Genomic DNA, 15829 nt, shown 5'->3' on the forward strand with positions numbered 1-15829 from the left:
GCCATGATTGACCCACAGCCATCACATGGTACAGTGTACTGTTATTGGCACATGTACCATGTGATCACTGGTGACCAATCGCACACAATGGATTGTTTACTGTGACATGTGATCATGTAATATCTGGGCCACTCGCAGCAGCCCAATACTGAGCATCACAATCCTCTGTGTCTGGTGACATAGTGGTTGCAGTGCGCCGAGCTGTATGCCCCAGGGGAGGTGTGCATGGACAGTGAGACATATGAGCGAGTCGCAGTGCCTAGGCCCACTAGCAGTAAATGTCGGAAAGTGGTTAATTGGACTCCAGGTGTGCAAACTACTGACTCCAGGAAAACCTAGCAGAGGAACGAGGCAGTAGACAGAAATTAGACTTGGTGCTCTGGATTAGGGAAAGTTTACACTATAGAGGGATATGCTTTGTTCATATTTCACATCAGAGGTTTACAACCACTTTAACAGGTTTCATATTTTTTTAGCTTTTTAGGAAGGCAGATGTCTGTTCCATTTAGATATAAATGAGCCCCCTAATACAATTGTGTTACAGAGATCCTGTAGCTACTGTTGGTACTTGATCTTTATGCTCAAGGATTAGGAGCAAATATACTTGTTAATCCAGTTAAAAAAAATGTCAGCAACTCTAAAGGGAGATTGTGTTCCAGGGGAGAAAAAGCTTTGTATTGCATAATTGGATTAAAATAAGATATCTGTAAATGCATATAGGTAACTATAGAAGGATGCTTTCTTTATTGGGTTTCATTTCTTTAGTTTGGTTCATTGTGTCGCTGATGACCTGCTTGTCATGGACTTTCTCTAGTATTGAAATTTTATAATGGTAAAAAGTCTTATGTGAAGCCTTTTTTCTTACATTTTTATAATATAAATGAACTTGGCCATAGGTTTATAGAAGAGAAGTGGAAGAAAATGGCATAGTCCTTGACCCATTAAAAGCCACCCATTCTGTGAAAGGCGTTACTGGGCACGAAGTCTGCCAACACTTCTGGAATGTTGAAGTGCGAAATGACTGGGAAAGTAAGCAGTTTCCTAATGAGTTATTTTTATTTTTATTTTTTTTCCTCCCTAGTTATGCAAATATTCACATTGTTTATTTTTCAACAGCTACTATTGAAAACTTCCATGTGGTTGAGAAATTATCTCTTAACTCGCTCATCGTCTATCAGACGCACAAGGTATGATTAATGCACTGTACACTATCTACTCTCCAATGCCTACTTACTTACATTTGTCCCAATTTAATGACTGCTTGTGATTGCAGAGGGTGTGGCCGGCTTCCCAGCGGGACGTCTTGTATTTATCTGCTATCAGAATGATTCCAGCTGCTAGTGAGAATGAAACGGATACTTGGATTGTGTGCAATTTCTCTGTAGACCATGACAATGCTCCGGTGAGTAAACTGGTTGTGGTGGTGGCTGAGTATTACATTTTTTTATTTTATTCCATAGTGGATCTGGGATCCAAATTTATTAAAGCACACAAGGGCAAAGGATCGCGTGCATAGCCAGACAACTACCATTAAAGTGTATCTAATGCCAAAACATTATTTTTTATTATAATGGTTTTACATCAAATAGGGAATAGTTCCGGCTGAACACCAGGCAGATATAAAAGATGTTGCTTGCATTTAAAAAAATGAAGTGGTTACAGAGCTGCATTTATTTGCAAGTACATTACTGTGACCTGTTGTATACAGTTGGGTCCATATATAGTTGGACTCGGGCACAATTTTCATACTATTTTCTCTGTATGCCACCAGAATAACATTTAAAATTAAACAATACAAATTAATTTGAAGTGCAGACTTTCAGCTTTAATTCAAGGGGGTTGAACATATAGTACAAATATTTTAAAAACGGCAACCATTTTTATACAGCCCCTCCATTTTCCTGGGGCTTAAATGTAATTGGACAAATATAATCTCAAAATGTACAAAACTGTTAATTTGGCCACTCCTAATGTTGCGGATTTGTTTAGTTTTGGAAGCCTTGCAATGGCATGTTCACTTGCATGTACAGCTCCTTTGACCACATGATGTAGGTTCAAAGCAATAGATTCCAAATGCAAATGCCACACTAAGACCCCTTTCACACTGAAGAGTTTTTACAGCGTTTTAGCGTTAAAAATAGCGCTCATAAAACGCTCTCCATGCATCTCAATGGACCCTTTTGACACAGAGTCCTGCAAGCAGCATCTTTGGAGCAGCTTTTGAGCGCTGAAATGCTCCAAAAACGCCCCTCCATTGAAATGAATTGAAAGCGCTGTAAACGCCTTACCCTTTCACACTGAGGCGTTGCACTGGTGGGGCATTGAGAAAAGTCCTGCATGGAGCAGCTTTTGTGCACTGAAAAAAATGCTCCAAAAACGCCCCTCTCCATTGAAATGAATTGAAAAGCACTGTAAAAACGCCTTACCCTTTCACACCAACGCACTGCAAAAACGCCCTAAAACGTTAGGGTCTTAGTGGTGCTTTACCAGCACATTGGGATTGCAGATGAGGCTTCGCTCGAAAAACGCTGTAATAACGTTCGAAAAAAGCCCCAGTGTGAAAGGGGCCTAAGAGTGCTTTCACAATCACAGCGCCCGGATGTTGGCAGTAAAGCTGCCGGCGGCTTGGCAACACTGCTTATTGATTTCAATGGGCACAGGGACGTTTTAGGAGCCGTGTATTCACCGCTCCTAAAGCACTGCAAAGAAGCTGCTGGCAGGACTTTTCTTGACTTCCTGCCAGTGCAGCTCCCCAGTGGGGATTCACACTGGGATTGCAGCTGAGGCTTTTTTCAGGCGCTTTACAGGTGCTATTTTTAGCGCTAAAGCGATTGAAAAACTACAGTGTGAAAGGGGTCTTGGAATCAACTCCAGACCTTATTACCTGCTTAATTGATGACGAAATAACAAAGGAGTAGCCCACACCTGGCCATGAAAAGGCTTTTGATTCATTTGTCCAATTGCTTTTAGTTCCTTGAAAAGGGGTGTGACTATTTAGAGCTAGAATTCCTAAACCCTTCCTCTGATTTGGATGTACATACCCTCAAACCTGAGAGTGTGCACTTTCATCCCATATCCATTGTAGAACTACAGCTTGAATATTTTTGGTACATCCCCGAGAAAGTTTAAAATTATGCCTGTGTACAAATATATTTGGACCTATCTGTAGCTTTCAGTGCCACTCAAAGTAGAGGTGGAAATATATTCCTGTGTCCCAGAGCATGGGTTGCTGGCTTATCCTGATGCCAATCCAGAGAGCTTGTAAATGTAGAGCGTAAAGGATAGTCTTGGCTAAAGCAGGCCATAGAGGAGTCAAAACCAAACGAAAATTCTTGGTCATTCATTATTCGTATCACTAGTGTGGAAGTTGTGACACACAATTTGTGTCGCAATCAAAAGTACCTGATCAACATGGGGGGTAAAATCTCGCGCCAAAACTAAATTAAATTAAATAAATATATATATATCTATATCTATATATATATATATATATATATATCTATATCTATATATATATATATATATATCTATATCTATATATATATCTATATCTATATATATATATATATATATATATCTATATCTATATCTATATATATATATATATATATATCTATATCTATATCTATATATATATATATATATATATATATATATATATATATATATATATATATATATATATATATATATATATATATATATATATACCGTATATTAAAGTGGATAACCTGAGCTGCAGTCCAAGTGATTGCAAAATGATTCTGCAATAACGTGAATATGTGAAAAAGAAACGGATGCGCTAGGAAAATTGAGCAATTGAAATAAATAAATAACCAATTGGTCAAAGTGATATAAATAGATATCCAGCAATCGTAAGTGAAAGGTGGGATAATAAAAACATATAAATAATAATATAAAGAGTGTTAATGTCCATCAAAAGTGCAGGACTCCCTATTAGGGGAGATCGTAGACAATAATGTGCAATAAACAGTCCAAACAGCAGTGAAAATAAGCTTGCAAGATGTATCCACTAGTTCTGTGCAGACTTCCACCTACACCAGAAATAAAGGAAATAATCACCGTAAACCAAGTGCTCATGGATGGCACCTTACCAGAAGATGTTGACCTCTTTAACTAAAAAGAGGTCAAATAAGCATGGATAAACCATAACATCAATGCTCCAAAAGAATCGATGGTGGCAGATCCAGCATCACATAAAGCAAACCAAAAGAGAAATCGCCATAGAGTAATAATGTTTATTAAAACAAATTAAGACAGGCAACGCCAAATTGGCCTCTTACTTGAAAAGTGCCTTAACCCGGCACTGAGGCTGGTCTGCGTTGAATGTTTGTGGAGAGATAGGTCCCACGCTCCAGGAAGATAGCAGCGGCGTGCGTTCCACCTCTCTGCAGAAGAGGACCAGCGTGACCGGAAGTCCGTCGGAATTTGCGTGACCAGTGCGCCTCGACGTACGTTTCGGGATTGACACGTCGTCACGCTTCCTGGCGGCAATTTTAACCCTTTTGCCGCCAGGTCCATCTGTCCCACGGCAGGGGTTATTGCGCACAATCTTGTGGCTGCAGCCACAACCGGGATTGTGTGTGAAACTGGCAGACTACTGCCTGTCCAGGTGAGCAGTTGTGAGGCTCCGGTGCCGCCCGATCGCTCACACCTCTGGTACTGACGCTCCCCTGCCGCTGTGCTTGCCATGCTCCGCTTGCCCATCGACGGGCCTGGGATCTCCGTGGAGGGTAGAGTGGAAGGAGAAGTGGACACACGTCCACTCTCCTTGTGACCCGTAAAGCAACGTCTCTGAAGTCACTTCACTTTAGGCGCCCCCACATATACACACGAGCGTAAACGCATGCGTCAGAGCACCTACGCATGAAAACGTTGCTTGCGAAACTTGTTTCATATCTGAGTACGCCGGGGGAAGGACAATAATTCTAACACAAGACCTCCTCCCTAACACTTGACTGATGCCTAAAAGGGGGTTTTTGAAGGGTCGCCTATAGAAATATAGGGTACTGATGCTTTTCGCCTTTTCACTGGCCCACAAAAATTTAAGGGTTGGCATGTAGGGTATCTATTCAGTGCAACCTCGTCTTTTATATTTATCCAAAAATCGGGTTAATTTATTGTGTTTGCTCTAAAATTCACGTTGGTGTTTTTTTTTTTTGTTTTTTTTTTTCTGAAACGGTTTCCTAGACCTTTTGAGGCTGACAAATTGCATAACTACCAATATTTTCACATATCATGTGACATTAATTGCAACTACAACTATTTTATTCTCTAGGGTGTCTGCTTTCAGAAAATATATATTTGTGGGTTTTGTGTAATCTTCAGGCCCAAAATGTTTTTTTTTTTTTTTTTAAACGTGCGCAAAAAACTCAAACGTCTCGGCAGCGAAAGGGTTAAACTGGATGCGCTTTTTTACAAGGTGATTGTTTTACGATCACTTTAATCTCATCGGTGACAGATGACGGTAAAAACCTCACAGATGTTCTTGACCTTCCCCACCATCAAGCCAAAGCTTGAAGTGGTTGAAAATCCTTACATACATTCCAGTGAAGTCTCAGGTGATAAGGCTGAAACAAATCATCCTACATAAGTTGTACCTGTTTATCTGCTGCACTCTCTCCTAAAACGCATTTTACACACGCGGCATCTCTCCCCTCTGAAAAGCAAGGGGCGGGGTTCTGAAGTCTGATATGGCAGCTCTTAGTGAGGAGAGCTCTAGTCCCTGATTAGAGGAGAGGGACACACCCACCTCACAGTAAATGGGAACATGCACAGCATTGGCTGTCGATTACAGTCTGTGTGCTAGAGCGCTCCTTCCCTGTCACCAATTATCTGCAAAAGCTGTCAGAAGTGACACATGCTGATAACAGAGGATTGGGGCAACAAAGAGAAATCACTCAGCTTTGGATAGAGACAAGTACACAGTATAGGATGTGTTTTTGGGTAGGTACAATATTTGGTTATATCAGACCAAGCAAGATAAAAAGCCATGAAAAATGAATACAAGTAATGACTCGTGTATGAATAATGAACAGGTAACGGCTACCTCTAGTTACATTTAGCTGGATTTGTACTGTAATGTTGAAGCTTATTTGAGGAGAACTGTCGCAGCACTTTCAGCTTCCCTCCCCCTTCGCCTGCTGCAGGGGATCATTTCATAATGGAGAGCGGGGGAAGGGTCTGGTAAATGCCATACAGCAGGCCCTTTCTTTTCCCCTGGTCACTCGCTTTGTTCATTCATAACTGAAAAATGATAAACTGTTTTATTATGCTTCAGTTTGTAAATGAACATTAAGTCGCTCAGCACAAAGCACTTCCCATTCATTCACTTTCCAGTGCAGCTGAGGCTGCAGAGAAAAGGGACTGGGGAATCTGTCCTCAGTGAGGCATCAGGGGTCTGTGTTAGACCCCTGATATTTCACCAAAACCCCCCAAATTGTGAAAAATATATGAAACGATTGTATAACCTGACATTGTCGACTGCCTGTTGGATGCCATTCCATGCTCTACTATTTTGTTAGGTCTTGCTTGTTAACCACTTCAGCCCCGGATCATATTGCTGGTCAAAGACCAGAGCACTTTTTGCGATTCGGCACTGCGTCGCTTTAACTAACAATTGCGCGGTTGTGCAACGTGGCTCCCAAACAAAATTGGCGTCCTTTTTTCCCCACAAATAGCGCTTTCTTTTGGTGGTATTTGATCACCCCTGCGGTTTTTAGTTTTTGCGCTTTAAACAAAAATAGAGCGACAATTTTGAAAAAAATTAATATTTTTTACTTTTTGCTATAACAAATATCCCCCAAAAATATATAAAAAAAAAATAATTTCTCAGTTTAGGCCGATACGTATTCTACATATTTTTCGTAAAAAAAAATCGCAATAAGCGTTTATTGATTGGTTTGCGCAAAAGTTATAGCGTTTACAAATAGGGGGTATTTTTATGGCATTTTTATTTATTTTTTTACTAGTAATGGCGGCGACCAGCCTTTTTTTTTTTTCAGTACTGCGACATTATGGCGGACACTTCGGACACTTGACACATTTTTGGGGCCATTGGCATTTTTATAGCGATCAGTGCTATAAAAATGCATTGGATTACTATAAAAATGCCACTGGCAGTGAAGGGGTTAACACTAGGGGGTGGGGAAGGGGTCAGGTATGTTCCATGGGTGTGTTTTCCCCTCACTAGGGGTAATTACTGATCTTCTGTTCATACATTGTTCATACATTGTATGAACCGAAGATCAGCATTTCTCTCCCTGACAGAATCGGGAGTTGTGTGTTTGCAGCTCCCGGTCCTCGCTCTGTAACGAGCGATCGCGTGTGCCCTGCGGCGATCGCGCCCGCCGGGTACGCATACGGGAGTCGGGGGCCACTCCTGTTCTTCTGTCTAACTACACACATTAATGCAAGGATTTCTCCCTGGTGTGGAGTGTCATGCTCGTCCCCCCTCCCTTGGACTACAGGAGAGTCAGGACATTGCAGATGGAGAAAGCAGCTGTGTGTTAGTGGGCGTCCTGACTCTCCTGTAGTCAGAGAGGGGGCGAGCACGACACTCCACACCAGGGAGAAAGCCTTGCATTACTGTGTGGAGTTACAGACAGAAGAACAGGAAGTGAGGATTTCTCAGAAGAAATAAGGACATTTAAAAGCAACATGGAAGGATGAGGTAAGTGAAGGAGGACTGCACTAAGGTAAAGGAAGCTATTTAGGAAAAAAAAAATTGTACCTTTACTACCCCTTTAGTTTCTTTTAAACAAATGGTCACTGAACCCTGGTGATATTTGGGCTTCATGTTAAAGTAGATCTCCACCCCTCAAAGGTTGCCTACCCCTGCTCTAATCTATAGCACTGCAGTTTTCAGCTCTGTGTGGGGTCCAGCTTTGCCCTCACCACTGTGTGACACTTGCATTACTGAGTACTCCAGTGTATGTTGCTGTGTGTTGTGTCCACCTCAAGTGAAAATATGAAGTTGCCATTCTTTTGCATATCTTAAGTTAGACTTGAGAAACCCCTTCTATTAACTCTGAGAATATTTTTATTCAGTGAATGGGTTGCTTTTGGCCTGTTGCTTATTAGCCAAATTACATATGTGTTTTCTATTTTAGCTCACTAACAGGTGTGTCCGTGCCAAAATCAACATTGCCATGATCTGTCAAACACTAGTCAGTCCACCAGAAGGCAACAAAGATATCAGTAGAGACAACATTCAATGCAAGATTACATATGTTGCAAATGGTAAGACAATTTTCTTGTGTTCTAGCACTTCACAAGGTAATCAAAGCTTGCTAAATAGGACAGACAGTTCTAAATACTTTGACACGTTTACAACCCCTTGTGTTTTAACATCTTAACCAATTGCCGCCCACCCACAGGGGGGAGTATTTTATCCGCTGCTGATTTTGTACGTTTGCAGTCAAAAGTGATCAATCTATAATTTTAATGGTGGGTTTACAGTGAGACAGAATAACAAAAATATTCAGAAAAACAAAAAAAAAAATATAAATAAAAAAAAATATATATATATATATATATATATATATATATATAATTTTGATTTGCATTTTAATGAGTGAAAAGTACTTGACCCCCTTTGCAAAACATGACTTGGTACTTGGTGGCAAAACCCTTGTTGGCAATCGGAGGTCAGATGTTTCTTGTAGTTGGCCACCAGGTTTGCAGACATCTCAGGAGGGATTTTGCCAAGTCATTAAAGTGGAGGTTCACCCTATAAAACATTTCTAACACTGCATCCAGCACCGTGCTGCATATAAAATGTCACTGACCTTTATTTTTTTTTTCCCCGTAGATATCGTTTAGCCATGGAATTCACCGCGGCTTCCGGGTAGGGAATCCTGCGGGAGTGGGCGTTCCTATTGGCATGCTAAACAACGGCGCACACAGAGCGTCACGACTTCCTGAAGGAAGCTCGGCTCTATTCGGCGCCGAATAGAGCCGACCCAAGCTTCTTTCGGGAAGTCGTGACGTGCTGTGTGCGCCGTCGTTTAGCATGCCAATTGATTGGCATGTCAATAGGAACGCCCACTCCCGCGGGATTCCCTACCCGGAAGCCGCGGTGAATTCCACGGCTAAACGATATCTACGGGGAAAAAAAAATAAAGGTCGGTGACATTTTATATGCAGCACGGTGCTGGATGCAGTGTTAGAAATGTTTTATAGGGTGAACCTCCACTTTAAGGTTTCTAGGATGACGTTTGGTAACTCGGACCTTCAGCTCCCTCCACATATTTTCTACGGGATTAAGGGCTGGAGATTGGCTAGGGCACTCCAGGACCTTAACATGCTTTTTTTTTTAGAGCCATGTCCCTTTGATGCGGTGAAGTTGATGGTGTTTTTGGGGTCCTAGGCAGACTTGAGTTGCTGCCAAAGAGCTTGATTTTGATCTTATCTGACCACAACACTTTCATTCAGATGTTCATTAGCAAACTTCTGACTGGCCTGTACATGTGTTTTCTTGAGCAGGGGGACCTTGCGGGCGCTGCAGTATTTCACTCCTTCGCGGCGTAGTGTTACCAATTGTTTTCTTGGTGACTATGGTCCCAGCTGCCTTGAGATCATTGACAAGCTTCTCCCATGAGGTTTTGGGCTGATTCCTCATCGTTATCATGATCATTGAAAGACCATGAAGTGAGGTGTTGAATGGAGCCCCAGACTGAGGGAGATTGACAGTTATTTTGTGTTTCTCCCATTTGCGAATAATCGCACCAACTGTTACCCTCTCACCAAGCTGCTTGGCGATAGTCTTGTAGCCCATTCCAGCCTTGTGTAGGTCTACAATCTTATCCCCGACATCCTTGGACAGCTCTTTAGTCTTGGCCATGGTGGAGAGATTGGAATCTTGCTTGCTGTGGACAGGTGCATTTTATACAGGTAACAAGCTGAGATTAGGAGCACTCCCTTTTTAAAAGTGCTCCCAATCTCAGGAACAATGACTGAATGAATAATGTACACATGCATGGTATTAATATTTGAGATCCTGATTAAAACTTGGGCTTGTCATATTGTCTGTATAGGATAGGAGTACCGGGTTGTGTAATCTACTGACCTGCTTTCTCTTTCAGTGAATCCTGGAGGATGGGCCCCTGCATCAGTTCTAAGAGCAGTGGCCAAGCGTGAATACCCCAAATTTCTTAAAAGGTTTACTACGTACGTGCAGGAGAAAACCTCAGGCAAACCAATTATTTTCTAATATTTGCCAGGTGAGAATATAATCAGTTTTTTTTTTCCACCTATTTGATGATTTATAAATCGAATAATGATCATTCTGGAGGAGGAGGAGGGGCATAAAGTGCTTCTTCCTTACTCTGAGTGCACTATAAGGTGGAAAAGATTTGGCAGAAAACGCACATCCATATTTTTCTTAAATTTGAGTTGAATGTAAAAATGTGCAGGTTGGCCAGTAGATGGAAAGTGGATTATATGCTGCAATATCGCTACTGTTTAAGTGAGATTACAGATGCAGGGAAGTGCTTTGTTTTCAATAAATCAGACTAATGGACATGAAATTGAAAAGGAGAAGAGAAACACAAATGTATAGCATGGAAAAGCAGGAAGTGGGGTATGTTTGTGTAATAAGCTAATATGACTGCCCCCATGTACTTTTGACATAGAAGCAAGGATTTCAAAATGTTAATGGACACTTAACGGCTTATCCACAAATATAAGACCAATGCTATTAGCAGGGGGGGGGGGGTGTTTAATCTCGTTGGTATATAAGCAATTTATGGTGAATTATCGAGACATTATGGATAACCCAGGTAGAAAGAGATGGGAGATGGATCTGGGGGTTATATTGGAAGAGGAATTGGAAAGTATCCTGAAGAGTGCCCCGTTGGTATCGCTATCATCTACACAATGCCTATCACAATTGTTTATCATATATAGAACATATAGGACACCATTAAAATTACATAAGTGGAGACGGAGGGAAACTTCAGCATGTCCTCAGTGTGGGCAATCTCAGGCAGACTTGATCCATATGCTGTGAAAATGCCCCAAACTGAGTAGATATTGGCGAGAGGTGCTGTCCACCATTAATGGGGCTTATAATGCTTGGATAGAATTGGATCCGAAAACCTGTTTACTAGTGTATTTGAAAGAAGGGCTATCAAAGGAAGTGTTCATCGCAATCAGTATTGCTATTCATAGCCTGTAAGCCAATAGCTTGAAAATGATGTCCCCCCAGTGTAGCAATATTCAAGGAGTGGCGTTCCCAACTAAATGAGACAATACTAATGGAACGACCGGCCTGTCATAGGGGTGCACCACATATATTGCGCTGTTGGGCCCGTGGTTAATAACCCCAGCATTTGCTGTATTTTCTTTGACTCCAGATAGAATAATATAGAATGGGATATGAAAGTTCAGGGGAGGAGGAGGGGAGGTCTTTAGGGAGAGGAGAGAGGGGGTTTTCCTTTTTTTTTTTTTTTTTTTTAATGTGTTAGTAGTCTGTAAGTATTGTTTTTTTTTATATATATATATATGTATATGTATATATATATATGTATGTGTGTGTGATTGCAGGTAAAGGCATGTGTAATTATACATTTTGATATACTAATGTTACGTTTGTAGTGTTTTTTACATTTTTTATTCAAAGTTTTTCAATTGTACAAGTGGGGGGGAAAGTAATGTATATGAAAACGGAGGTTGGCCCTGGAAAAAATGGGCAGCTATCAGTGTAAATAAAGTCCAAATATGTGATCAATGTCAGTGCAGAGAAAGTGTCTTCTACAAACTCCCCGCCACTTCCATACTTGAAGCTGGCGGCTCTTTGTTTTATTTGTCATGACAGTTGTTTTCCTGGCATTTGGATGAAGCCCCTTTTTTTTTTTGTTTTATATCTATACTTTTTAATAAAAATACTACACTATGCGGTCCCCTGCTTTGTGCAGTGAGCGTTTTTCCCAGACAGTCTCAAGTTTACCACCTGACTGTTCCCAGTGGTGGGAAGCGATACTGATAGGTGTTGCTGCTTTCCCCTGGCAGCTATAATGTCTGCATGCATTTTAGTTCCGTTTCTCATGTGTAGTGAGAAAATTTCCATTAGTTGGTGGAAGACTTTTCTCTCGCTGCACTGATCTTTATCACATATTTGGACCTTTTTGCTTTTGGACTTTATTGACTACAATATTTTTGAGTATTTCCTATGTTTTAAGCTGTAATCTGTTTTGGAAGAGCTACACAATTTTTCTTAATAGTATGTGTAAAGACAACGTTGTTTTGGATAGACTAGATAGACGTGTTACATTGATTTTATCCTTCAATTCCAGTCCTGCTGAAACAGGAGGAATGCCCTAAAAGTGTGGGCAAACCCTCCTTATTTGTCACTGGATGTTTCCCTCCATTGAAAGAATCTCCCTCTTCCTAATGGGACGCTTGCCTGTTCATGGGTCTAGCACCATCCACAACCGGGCTAGCCTTCAGGTTCCTGGGGCCGGCATCTTAAGTGCAGGCACCCAGGTATGACGCTTGCACGAGCCATACTTTGCTTTGTGAATGGTCCCACAGTCTTCTGGGAAATGTGACGTGTCCCAGAAGACTGCGAGGGGGGAGAACTTCCACTTGGATCGCCTAGGCCAGTGGTCATCAACTCCTGTCCTCAAGGTAATACATAAAACCTGGCCTGTTAGTGGGTCCTGAAAACAGTGTTGATGACCATTTGCCTAGGCGATCTGAGCAGAAGTAGGTACCTGTCAAAACTAGGTCCCCTCCCCCTCCCAAAACGACATGCCAAATTAGGTAGTGGAAGAGGACTTGAAGCAGAACCTTTTGAACACTTTAAGCTGCTCCTCTCTTCTGAACATATTTGCAAACTTTTCACTCCTTTTGTGGTGTCGCATTGGTGGGGAAGAGAAATATTAGGGGACCAGGGATGGTCTAGGTTTGGTGAGCATAACCTAATCCCCTTCCTTCATTTGAAGTTTTGGTGACGGAGAGAGAATCCTTTGAAACTTCACACATCATGTTTATTTTTATTTCCAGAGAGAAGAGTAGAGGCAGTAAGAACATTCCACATTGGACAAGATGGTAAAATACACCTCAAGATGGAACTCTGGATCTTTTGCCTTTCCCCATGATGAAAGCATTGTCCTGAGGACAACCCGTGTATTACAAGACTGAACACTAACCATCTCCTGCTAGGCCGCCTTATAGAATTTCTATGTAAATTATAACCACGTACTGAAGTACATGTTTGTCTCCGTTCTTCTCCTTTTCTGTTTTGCTTGCTTGCTTTGGAGGGTCATGGAAAATGATTTAGCCAAGGACTGAGGCTTTAAATTTCTACAACCGGAAACTGCTTGCATACCAGAGGCCTGTAAACCTAACAAAGCCATAATGTCTTGTGTTTATGCGAACAGCTGTGCAACTAAACACATGGGGTGTTTTTAAGGTTGATCGAAAACAATGCTTGGAAGGTGAGGGGGGAATTTGAGTTTTGCTTTCTGTATTTTTTTTTTTTCTTTTTCTCTCAGCTAGCTTGTTGCTAGCTGCGCTGATTGTTCTGTAATTACTGTAATAACTGAGGGCTCTTATAATCTATGGCTTTGCCTTTCTTTGTGAATCTCCAATGAAGACTGCAAAGTCTGAAGGAGTTCTCCAATACCCAAGAAAGCTTTATTTTTTTTTTCTCTAAGAAATCTATATATTTCTATTTGTATTTTTAGTTGTGTTAATATCTTTAAAGAAAAAATTGTGTTCTGTAACTTAATCCAGAAATTTCAAGATGATTTCTTGAGCTCATGGTAATCTGTTTGACACGAACCGCGTCCTGGCTAGGCCAGTCTTGTGAAGTTTTTAAAATGTGCAATCCTTAACGTGTACCTGACAGCCATACATGGAGAGTAGAAAGCCATTTTGTGGGTAACATCAATGTTCCCTGTATTAATTCACTGATGCCCGGTGAAATGATTTCCTGCTTTGTCCAAAACATTGGCCTATCCAACAAAATGGCTCCTTCCGCTCAGTATGCACACCTAATACACTTTAATGTGTGAATGGGTTGATCAGATATGTGTTTTGCTGTGGTGTGATTTGAGCTATTTTTTTTTTTCCTTCATTAGTTTGACAGTATATTTTTGCTCTACACAGTGGGGCCGGTCATGTTGTGCATGTGAGGCAGTTCATTCAGGACCTGTGGCCCTGTCTGAGGTATATAGCACAAAGGACGGGCACTTTTTCTGAATGAGTAGGCTGAAGTATTGCTACATAAAATGTGCATAGGGTGACTGAAAAATAACTGAATTAAAACCCAATTAAAGTCATGGGCATAGATATGCAGACAGATGGGCATTGTACTGACAATTTCCAGTCTTGCATGCTTTTTTTGTTTTTGTTTTTTGTTACAGCAGCTATCAACATGATTGTGTGGTCCAATAGGCACCAAAAGTTACCCACTGCTTTCATTACTTGACACAGACCTGGTTAGACAGACCTCCTTCTCTACATGAGAACACATGTGCGAAAGGGGCGAGGGGGAAGGGGAGTGGCTGGTACTCTGCTATGCCAGCACAAACCACTGCAGGGAAAGGTAGACATCAGTATATTCTGAGTGTTGGGCTCCATGCACACTGGCATAAAAAAACGTTGCTTCTACAGGAGTCGTGTTCTGCCTCTAGAAGCAACTCAATGTTATCCTGTGTGTTCATGCACATTATGACGTTTACAGGCATATTTTGAGATCGACGTTAAGAGGCATAAAAAACCCTTCTCAGTCGCGTTTCTGATTTGGAGCTCACTGGCAGAAAAAACATAACTCTCTCCTAAACTAGTCTAAACTTTGTACAAAAAATGCTCTATGGACGTTTTTTTAAGACCAGTGTGCATGGAGCCTATAGGGTACATTGAGGTATGTTTGAATCTGTCAAAATATAACAAGCATGGGTACAGGAATAAAGAGATAAAAAGGTGTATGACTTCAATTTGGGCTTTAAGATGGACTTTAGTCCACAGGTAAAGGAGAGCTCCAGTGAAACCAGTCTGCTACATGGGATGCAGCAAAGCTAGCACATTCCTGATTCTAGACGTATGTTTGAAAAATTCACCATACTCCGCATTGAAATTACACCTCTGACACATATATGGGCAATCTTGCGGGTTTTCTAGAACTTGAGTCTCACAAACCAAAAGCCAGAATGGGATCAGAGGTACACAGATCTAAAATGTACGTCCTGCAAAAAGCTGATTTTACTGGATATCTCCTTTAACACACTTGTATCAGTTGTCAGAATCTTGGTATAGTTACTTTGCTAGACGAAGATATAGATAGAAATTAGAAGTTAAAAGGCCACGGAACCTAACAAAGTGCATTCCAACATCCCTTGATATCCAAGTTCTTGACATTTAATATTGTGACATTTTATGTCGGTTAGCTGACTGTTGGCAAAATTTCATTTTAATTTCAGCCATTTTAAACCTGCGGTGTGTTCCTCTGAACTATTATTTAGTAAATCTAGAGGAAAAAGGTTCCTCATTGTATCAAATTAAAATCCATATATGTAAATGTTTCTGGAAATTTTTAGCAAAAAAGATGTTTATCATTATAAAGTGTCTATGTAAATTATATATTATATGAATCCCAACATGCATAAATCTATATTTGAGATGACTATTTTGGGTGATTTGGCCGTTTAAGGGAGAGGGCTGAAAAAGCATCTTGTAAGTGAGTGATTGTGAAATCCTGTTTTAATGACAATCTTGCTGTAATGGAAAGTGGATGACCAAGTTATGTTGCATTGTTCCTTGTCTTATGTGTCCCAAAACTAACTTCCACCTGAGTCATTGC

At 40.9% G+C, this 15829-nt stretch overlaps 1 protein-coding gene across 2 annotated transcripts in view; it reads left to right on the forward strand.

Moving 5' to 3' along the window:
* Window positions 1-15626, forward strand: part of CERT1 (ceramide transporter 1) — a 108367-nt gene extending 92741 nt beyond the window's left edge. For both annotated transcript variants that reach the window (XM_040341267.1, XM_040341276.1), the window contains 6 exons: window positions 897-1029; window positions 1117-1187; window positions 1274-1402; window positions 8133-8262; window positions 10107-10244; window positions 13030-15626. In XM_040341267.1, the coding sequence (XP_040197201.1) occupies window positions 897-1029; window positions 1117-1187; window positions 1274-1402; window positions 8133-8262; window positions 10107-10234 (591 nt within the window). In that variant the 3' untranslated portion in view covers window positions 10235-10244; window positions 13030-15626. The remainder of the gene's footprint in view (window positions 1-896; window positions 1030-1116; window positions 1188-1273; window positions 1403-8132; window positions 8263-10106; window positions 10245-13029) is intronic.
* The last annotated feature ends 203 nt before the right edge of the window (window positions 15627-15829 follow it).

This window comes from Rana temporaria, chromosome 1 (genome assembly GCF_905171775.1).
Source record: "Rana temporaria chromosome 1, aRanTem1.1, whole genome shotgun sequence".
NCBI classification, from domain to species: domain Eukaryota; kingdom Metazoa; phylum Chordata; class Amphibia; order Anura; family Ranidae; genus Rana; species Rana temporaria.